The sequence below is a fragment of the Vicia villosa genome, linkage group LG4 (assembly GCF_029867415.1).
Source record: "Vicia villosa cultivar HV-30 ecotype Madison, WI linkage group LG4, Vvil1.0, whole genome shotgun sequence".
Classification (NCBI taxonomy): Eukaryota; Viridiplantae; Streptophyta; class Magnoliopsida; order Fabales; family Fabaceae; genus Vicia; species Vicia villosa.
In genome coordinates this window covers 17,948,307-17,958,109 of record NC_081183.1, presented here as the reverse complement: position 1 = coordinate 17,958,109, position 9,803 = coordinate 17,948,307, and the positions used below count along the sequence as shown (strand labels likewise).

General features: G+C 32.6%; 1 protein-coding gene across 1 annotated transcript; it reads left to right on the top strand.

Moving 5' to 3' along the window:
* The first annotated feature begins 1,748 nt into the window (after window positions 1-1,748).
* On the top strand, window positions 1,749-9,286 carry LOC131594607 (protein PAT1 homolog). The gene is made up of 5 exons (XM_058866785.1): window positions 1,749-2,030; window positions 2,591-2,733; window positions 3,088-3,144; window positions 5,139-5,202; window positions 6,543-9,286. The coding sequence occupies exons 1-5, from the start codon at window positions 1,955-1,957 to the stop codon at window positions 8,678-8,680; spliced, it is 2,478 nt and encodes an 825-aa protein (XP_058722768.1). The 5' UTR covers window positions 1,749-1,954; the 3' UTR covers window positions 8,681-9,286.
* The last annotated feature ends 517 nt before the right edge of the window (window positions 9,287-9,803 follow it).

The window sequence follows — 9,803 nt, the reverse complement described above, 5'->3', positions numbered from 1 at the left end:
ATATATAGCTGTTAACTAATGCTTGAAATGGCCCTCTAAGGAAAATACTCCATAATGTATAAACTAGTTAGTATCAATAATTTTATGAACTCATACTTTTGTTGCATCCCACATAATCCATATCCTTCCATTCCCATGTTTATTGTAGTTATCAATGTAAGACCAATAGTGGCCAATTTTATTTCTAATGGAGTTAGCTTTAGTACCTTTTACTATTGTTTCAACCAGAATTGCAACATGAGACTTTAATCTTTGGAGTATATTTCTAATCTTCTTATTTCTGTTTGCTTTATTAATACCTCTCACGTTCCAAGAAATAATCATGTGTTGTTTAAGTACACTATAGGATCATTCGAAATCCTAAGTGGGGAGAATCCATTCTGACATTTGATAAGGTTTCCAAGTTTGTCAACAACTTGCATTTTACCTTTTCCACTTCTGATTTTCCTTACCAATTTCCAGCAATCATTGTCTTGTTCCTTGGGCACATAATTTTCATCATCAGTGGGAATCCCTCTAATTTCTGAATATTGTCCTCTAGTTTAATTTTTTCAATCCACTTCTTTTCATACATGTGTGTTTGGGGGCCCTTGCTTGCATTTATGTCCTATTCTCTGACACACATATTCAAGTTTAATAAAAATACCTATAGTTATTATTAACTATATTATTTTAAAACATTATATTTCACAATTATGATACTAAGAACACATAAATAGTTAATTTAATACAAATTTAATAGTTTTATTATATTTTCGAATAAATGTAAATATATTTAAATAAAACTATTTTAAAATGGATGGAAAATAATTGATTTCTTATAATATCAACATCATAATCTTTTTCAAAAGAATAAACTAATTTTTCACTCTTTCATAAAAAACAATTAGCTTAATATTATTTTTATAAATTAAAACAAAGAATATTTTTTTAATTTTAAATAAGTAACACCGAAACATATAATATTCTTATTTAAAAAAAAAGTTCAACTTTATTTTCTTGACAATTAAAGTACACATAATTTGTACAAAAGAGAACATCATTCTTACATTTTGAATTTCTCTCTAATCAAATTTTTTTTCAAATAAAATCTTTTTTTATTATTTATTTATCATCTTTTTCTTTAAATATATTTTTTGAATATAATATATTTATATATAAAAGTTATTTCTCCATCAACAATACTCTTAATAATATCAACTATTTTCTACAATTTATAATAAATACTCTATAGAAATATTAAATAGTTTTTTTATAAAATATAACACTATAAAAATTATATCAAATACTAACGAATTCAATAAAATGATAAAGTTTCTTAATTTCTATTATTTACGAAACACAAGTTTTATATTTAAAAATAATATTTTAAATATAACTAAAAGCGAACTTAAAATTTTAAATATAAACAATTGTGAATTTAATAATCAAATTTTATATAATAGTCATGTTTCTAGAAAAAAAGAAAATAACTTATTTAAAATAAAAAAATCATTTACATTATATATTATTAATTTTTATTTTATGATTGAGAGTGTGGGAGTTCAAAACCAAAAATAAATAACAAAATAACAACACTCATAGTTCAAATTTCAGCTAAACCATGATTGTTAATTTTCTGTTTTAACAAAAACATGATTGTTAATTAATTAATTTTTAAAATTCAGAAAACCACGTGTATTTATTTATTTATATCTAATTTTTATTTATTTATTTATTTTATGTATAAATGTGTTATCTATAGAGGTAGAATAATCGACGAGTCATTTTCGTGTTAGGGTTCTTCTCAACTTTTCTTAAATACCTACGCCCTTTCCATTTTCCCCCGATCCAAATCCCATTTACTCTTCTTCAATTATTATTATTATTATTATTCAATTTTTCTTTTTCTTCTTCGCTTTTCAATTTTCTTCAATCGTTTTCGTTTTCGTGTTTTTTGGGGTTTTGCGTTTTTATGGTAGAGATGGATGGATTTGGTGGCGGGGATGATGTTGGTGGAGATCTTCATCAATTTGGGGATGTTCCCAAAGGTTTACTTTCGCTTCAACTGTTTTTGATTTTTGATTTCGATTTTCGATTTTTGATTTTGTTACTTTTTATTTATTTATATAATTTGGTGTTTGATTGTGTGTTATTTGATTCAGATTGTTTAATTAGATCTGGTGTGTTTCTTATAGTGATTTACTTTTAGTATAATCGTTAGCTAGAGTTGATAGTTTTGTATAATTTTCAAATTTTCCATGTTGATTATTACTTAGGATTAGGAATTGTATTTTTTAGTTATTAGACTTGTTACTAGCTGTAGCACGGACAACTTTGAAAAAAGGCGCGTCGGCTACACCGCCTTTAATTTATTTATTTTTTTCAAATTATTACCGTTGTCGCCTTGTCAGTGTCGGTGTTGTGTTCGGGTCTCCGTGCTTCATACTAGGCTTCAGATGATAATTCTGTATTTTTACGAATTGAAAATGCATCTACTGTTTTGGTTTGTTATTTACGAAGTAATGTGTATTTTTTTTCCATGTGAATTAGTTTTGAGAAATTGGTGCTAGGTGTTTGACTGAAGATTTTTTTGTTTTTGTTTTTGCAGAAGGTGCAGTTTTTGATGCGACGCAGTATGCATTTTTCGGTCAAAATGCACGCGTAGAAGAAGTTGAATTGGGAGGGTTAGAAGATGATGACTGTTTGCCCGAGTCTAACGAGGAGGAGTTCCTTCTTAATAATAGAGAAGAGGTTGAATTCACTTTTCTTACCATACTTGTGTTTTTTTTCCTTTTCATTTGAGTTTTCTGTGCGCATTTTTTTATAAATATATACGATTCTTCTAAAAGGACGACGTACCAGTGCCGGGTACACGTTCCGGACTCGTGGTGCTTATATTATTTTCATTATTTTGTTTCGAGTGAAATTTATGATTTTCCCATGTATTAATATATGAGAAAATAGTATTTTAGTTTATTTGTTATTTATGATAACCTGACACAATTTTCATTAGTTAAATTTTTATTGTGATGTTTTATTGTAAATCAAACAGTTTAATTCTCTATTAATATAATTTATTGATAAATTCTTATTTTAAAATTTCAGGTTGAGGATGTTAAATCTCTTTCTGATATTGATGATCTCAGCTCTGCTTTATGGAAGGTAAGCCTGTAAAATTAAGATATATTATACTTTCTTGAATACTTGGACTTTTATTTGGAATTTGGATAAGAGACTGAATATTGTGATCATGACACTATCTTAATTTATATATTAGTTTTAAAATTAATATTTATGTACTTAAATTTATATATTTGATTAAAATTATAAGTAACTGTAAAATTAATGTATTAAATATCAAATGTGAGTTAAGACGTGTTTAAGAAAGAGGTATAAATGAATTTTCAGTTTTGGATATTTGCAGTCAAATAGAGCCCAATAATATCCTTTTATTAATTTGTAATATCCAAATCCAAGTTGTCTACATGTAGATTTTTAATGTTTCCTCACCTCACTATCCATAATCAGCTCATCATTGGATATCATTAAGATTTAGCTCACAAGTTTTTTGAGCTTACTTATCATTAGTGGTCAAATTTTAAACAAATACATAAAAGATAATAAGTGGCCGAGTCTCGTGATTATTACAATATCTTCATTTGCTTGCTTTAGTATAAAGATTAATAAGTTATGTATGTAAAATCTACACTTTTTAAAATTTTTGTTTCCGAAAAATTAATGATTTTGTCGTATTCCTTCCTTGTCGTATTCCTTCCTTGTCGTATTCCTTCCTTGTCGTATTCCTTCCTTGTCGTATTCCTTCCTTGTCGTATTCCTTCCTTGTCGTATTCCTTCCTTGTCGTATTCCTTACTTGTCGTATTCCTGTAAAAAATGATTTTGTAGTATAATGATTCAATTATATGTGTTATGACGTGTTTGCGAAAGAGTTAAAAACGAGCTTTCGGTTATTGAGATCAAGTTATAGTCAAATAAAGGCCAATAACATCCTATTCTTTATATGGAGTATCCCAATCCAAGTTGTCTACACCTAGATCTTCAATGCCTTGATCACCACTATCCATAAGATCCATAGTCTGCTCAATTGGATGGAGTATGTTAAGATTTAGCACACGAGTTTTCCTATCTAACTAATTATTGGCAAATTTTTAATCAACATGACCTAATCATCATTCATTGAATCCCAATGCACATGACATGACCACATGTAGTGGGAATTTAGACTTGTATAGTTTCCAAGGGTTCTTGGCAGTATTATCAAATACTGGCTATAGCAGCACCTGCGTAGTGGATTTTGAGGAATTTTTTATGAAAACTGTGATGCTATCCCAGTTTCTTCTCTATTAGGGCAATAGCAGCCGTTATTCCAGTTTCAGCCATAGCGCGGCTGTTGTGGCAATAGCATAGAACTTTAGTTTTTTCTTTTAAATAAAACTGAAGAGGCATCATGTGAGTTTCACGTGACTTGTTTTTAAAATATAAAATTAAAGAATTACAGTTATTCCTATTATCAACCTAATGCGTAAACCCCTCAATATATAAGCTGTGATTTGCCTTCATTGCCTTTCAACACGCCGTCCTCCATCTCCAGCGAGGACGATAATCCATTCGGTTCATATTTAAAAGAAAAAAAATTATGCTGTTTTTTATTTGTCTTGTATACTTGTTTTCTTTCAACTGCTATTTGCCTGCAATGATATCCGTGATTCTTTCTTTTGAAACTGCATTAATGGTGGTTGTTAATTCCATTATTTTTTCCCTAATTGCAGCATGCTGTTTTTCATGTTTTCTTTTTAGCATTACTTATTTCTATAGTTGACCCATTATTTTTTAAAAGCAATCTCTTTCATAATCTCTTCTGTAATGGAAAGAGATAACGAAAGTTAAAATTAAAGTTAAAGGGAAAAGTTGAAAAGCTAGTTCATATTCAAAGCTTGTTCCATTGGCATTTTTGGATTATTTCAATGTTTATAATCAGACACAGTAGCTAGTTCTTTGATCTCTCTCTCTTTCTCTCTCTATATGTATGCTCCCTTTTATGATTCACTTTTTGTTTTGATAATGCTCTTCTCTATGAAAGTTTTCTCCTATGCATAAAAATACATGGATTGATATTTTTTTTCTCATTTAATTTCAGTTGAACAAAGTTGAAATTGGACCACAAAGCACAACAATTATTGGTGCACGGGGATCAAGAGAAAGTGAGTATAATAATTTTAAATATTTCACCAACTTTCATTTTCCTTTTATCATAATAAAACGGCGTTCCCTTTCTGCATTTTATTTTATTTATTCAATATATTTTTTATTCAATATAAGGTAGCAGTTTGTATTATGCATTAATGCTTTAGAAAGGGATGAATTTTCTGAATTACTTTATAAATATGGAAGATGACATTACGGTCTATGGTGGAAATGTGGTGGTTACTGTTAGACCTTAGGAATTACTAGGAACCAAAACTGAAAGTGGCCAGACAGTTACTTTTCATTAGCATTTACTATTTTCAATATTAACATTTAGTAGCAATTATTAAGAAGTTATTTGGGCTTGTGTGATAAAAGGGAGGAAACCGCAGATTATATGGATTATGCTTAAGATTAGAAAGATGTTATATTTGGGAGGGAGAGACCAAGCTCTCGAATTCTTGGAAGGGAGAGAACCCAGACTCTTGAATTTCTTGGATAGTCGTTGTAATTACTCTCAAATTTTATTGTTTGGTACCAGTTTCTATCAGTTACACACAGACACAAACTAATATCCATAAAACTGCCGTGTGTAAATAAGAAATCTAACGTCTTTGAACTGGAGATATGGAGGTAAAAGTAGAATGAAAACAGAGAATAAGATGAATATATCAAAATGAGTAATGACCAAAAGGAAACAAAGGATGATAACAAAAGTTAGTTGATAACAAGAAATAGAATAGAAATAGAAAAAAGTGATTTGGAGATGATAAAAAGAGACGAAAGTTCGAAATAGGACATAGTAGAACGATGAAAATTAGAGAACAAAGAGGAGAGGAAGCAAAACAAATATAAAAATTATGAGAAAGAAAATAAGAGTGTTCACTGGAAAGTGAAGCTTGCTAGTAAATAGATATTGTCTGAGTAAGTTGATAATGAAAGAAGGGCAGATGACAATTGCCAATGGTAGAAGGTGGAGAGAAGAGAGCAATGAAGAATGCAGCATATGAGGCTGCTGATAAAGATATTGTTCAACAGCATTTTAGGTTATTTTTTACCCTCAGGGCTAATATGGCCCGCCATAGAAACTGGAACACCGTGCAGAGTTTATGGCAGGTGAATGAAATTCCTCCATGTCATGGCTACAATTTAATAAAAATGGGCTGTCTGTTTGCGTGTGTATAATTAATTCACTTCTGAAGTTTAATGAATTAAGGTGAGGTTTGAGATATATGTTTTGTATTCAAAGTGACTGTATTCTTTGCATTTTAGTAGGCTTTTATTCCAGCATTCCTTCTTTTTTACTGTTTACAATTTTTTTCCACATGACTGAATTATTTATGTTGTTATAACTCAGATTCTACGGCTGAATGGACACGAAGGAATAATGATCTTAACTGGTTTGACCAGAATCCTTATGATAGTGAAGGTTCTTTGGATGGAAGAAGACTGCCATCACAGCCTTATTCTTCTCTTGCCCCTTTGCAAGAATCTAATTCCCTGTATAGAACTTCTTCATATCCTGAGCAGCAAAGGCAGCAACAACCCTACCTTCAACATGGCTCAAATGAATCAGTTCCTAATTGGTTTGATCAGTCTTTTCGTGATTCTGAAACACAGGACAGCAAACGATGGTCGTCACAGCCACATTCCTCCATTGCACACATAGAAGAATCAAAGTCCTTGTACAGTACATCTTTATATCCCGACAAACAACAGGACCTTCATTTTTCTAATGATTCTATGTTGGCACCAAATTCTTCTTTTACATCTTACCCTCCACCCGGTGGTAGATCTCAGCAGGCTTCTCCAAGTCATAATACAGGCCCCTTAAACATTCCATATCATGCTGTAGGAGCTCAGATGGCTCTATCTCCTCAGATGGCTCTATCTCCTCAAAATCGTTCTCATTTATCCAACTCTGCACTACAGTTAGGTGGATTAAACCATGGGGCACCTTTTGGTGGGAACATTCGCCAGTTTCCTATGGGTTCCCCTCTTAATCAGCGAATGCCGAATCACTTGGTCAACCAGGCAGGGCCATATAATGGAGTTCATCCCAATATTTCTTCTGGTTTACCAATGGTCAACAAATATGATCAGATGCTAGGGATGATGGAACTGAGGGATCAAATGCCAAAACCCGCTCCAATGGGTAGGCAGAATCTCCGATTTTCTCCTCAGGGTTTTGATGCGAGTAACCATAATAAATTCAATAATGGATGGCCCCGATTTAGGTCTAGGTATATGACGACTGAGGAACTTGAGAATATATTTAGGTTGCAGCTTGCAGCTACACATAGTAATGATCCATATGTAGATGATTATTACAATCAAGGTTGTCTTGCGAAAAAATCTTCAGGTGCTAAATTGAGGCGTCACTTTTCACCAGCTCAAATAAGGGAAATCCCTTTACGAGCTTCTGCTAATGAGCCACATGCTTTTCTTCAGGTTGACGCTCTAGGGAGGGTTCCATTTTCATCAATTCGCAGGCCCCGTCCTCTACTAGAAGTTGATCCACCAAATTCTTCACGTGCTGTTGGTCCCGATCAAAACATATCAGAAAAGCCTCTTGAACAGGAGCCAATGTTGGCAGCAAGGGTCTTAATTGAAGACGGTCTTTGTGTTCTTCTTGATGTAGATGATATTGACCGTTTCCTACAGTTTAATAAGCAGCTTCAAGATAATGGAGATCATTTAAAACGAAAAAGGAAAGGTCTTTTGGAAGGACTTTCAGCCTCACTTCAACTAGTTGATCCACTTGGAAAGAATGGACACGCAGTTGAACTTGCTGCAAAAGATGACTTTGTTTTTCTCAGGATAGTTTCTCTACCCAAAGGTCGAAAACTACTTGCTAGGTACCTCCAAGTACTTTTTCCAGGCGGGGAGCTTATGCGAATAGTCTGCATGACCATCTTTCGTCATTTAAGATTCTTATTTGGCGGTCTTCCCTCCGATCCAGCTGCAGCAGAAACTGTAATTAACCTTGCAAAGGTGGTCTCAAAATGCATCCGAGAAATGGATCTTGTATCACTTAGTGTTTGCCTAGCTTCAGTTGTTTGTTCTTCTGAGCCTCCGCCTCTACGCCCCCTTGGAAGCCCTGCTGGAGATGGGACTTCCCTTATTTTAGTATCAGTGCTGGAGAGAGCTACTGAACTTTTAACAGATCCTCATGCTGCTAGCAACTATAACATAAGAAATCGTTCACTTTGGCAGGCTTCATTTGATGAATTCTTTGGCCTTCTCACCAAGTATTGTGTCAATAAGTATGACAGCATCATGCATTCATTTCTTACTCAAGGAACACCGAATATGGCGGTCATTGGGCCTGATGTTGCTAGAGCTATAAGTAGGGAAATGCCCGTTGAGCTCTTGCGTGCAAGTCTACCTCACACTGATGATCGCCAGAAAAAAATATTACTTGACTTTGCTCAGCGCTCTGTAGTTGGATATAATAGTAATTCCGGGGGTAATGGTCACCATGTAAACTCATAGTCTGTGGAGAGCGAGTAAATTAGACAACGAGACATTCATCTAAGGAGCTGTTTATGTAGAATGGCAGTAAATTTCATCACAACCTTGTGTTTCTAGTTACTTTGGAGCAGTTTGATGTGGAAGTATCAGGTGCATCATACCTTGAAAGTGTTTTAGCATCCACATTCATATCTTTTACTTGTTAATGCCATGTAGCACTGTGATAAATTTGCAATCAGGCCCATTGTGTATTATGATAGTCTTGGCTTGATTTGTTTCTCTTGTCTTTTATTTTCTTTTGACAGGGGAGCTTTTTGTTACTCAGTTTGTTGTTTCTAGGGAACAGTAGTGGGGTAGTATATCCAGGATTAGGTTTAAGCTTGATCCTCATGGTCCTTACCTTAATAGGTTTCACATGTCAAAATTGAAGCAGCATTGTGGGGTTGGCCAATTTGATCATTGGACAAAGGTGGTATTGGCATGTTTAATAATAAGTTCTGTCAACCTTTTTTCTTGGTGTTAGTGGTTTTAGTTTCATCTTCTCTATTTACTACTCAGTCGCTGTGCTGTAGGTGTTGTAGTTTTGTACCGTCTATCGTTCTCAGTCAATTGGAGTATAATTGGTCTGTCTTTCTTGTCTTTGCTCAAGTTTTTTCTAATATTTCATTTCATGTTTAACAAATAATTTGACATTTTGATGCATTTGTTAATTTTAGTTATATAAGCAATGTAGGGAATTTCGCAATCACTGAAACTATTGAAAATTTTGTTATGAAGAATGCAGGTTTATTTTTACCCATTTATTTGTGTTCAATCCAATTGTTTAAGATACTTTTGTAATTCCGTCACAGCTCTGCATTTTTTTCTCTCACCAGAGTTTTTTCTCATTGTTTTTTTTTTTCTTTGACTCTATTGGTTCTTTTCTTTGACTAGTAATAAGGTTTTAATGAATGAAAATGGTGAAGTATTATAAAGTATTTATGGATGTCTATTTCTCGAAAGTTTTTCTTATTTGTAGGATGTGTTAAAGCTCCCATGAGTAAATAAATTACTTGTTTATTGTTGAGTTTTTCCAGATGTTATTGATATTATTTTGGGCTCGAATCATGCCACATATAAGGGACTTATATTGTATTGTTAATAT

What these genes read in the sequence shown, in the direction of transcription:
- LOC131594607 (XM_058866785.1), top strand. Translation starts at nt 1,955, where the DNA reads ATGGTAGAGATGGATGGATTTGGTGGCGGGGATGATGTTGGTGGAGAT. An exon ending in TTCTTAATAATAGAGAAGAG is followed by an intron (nt 2,734 to 3,087) that starts GTTGAATTCACT and finishes TTAAAATTTCAG; the next exon opens with GTTGAGGATGTTAAATCTCT. An exon ending in TGCACGGGGATCAAGAGAAA is followed by an intron (nt 5,203 to 6,542) that starts GTGAGTATAATA and finishes GTTATAACTCAG; the next exon opens with ATTCTACGGCTGAATGGACA.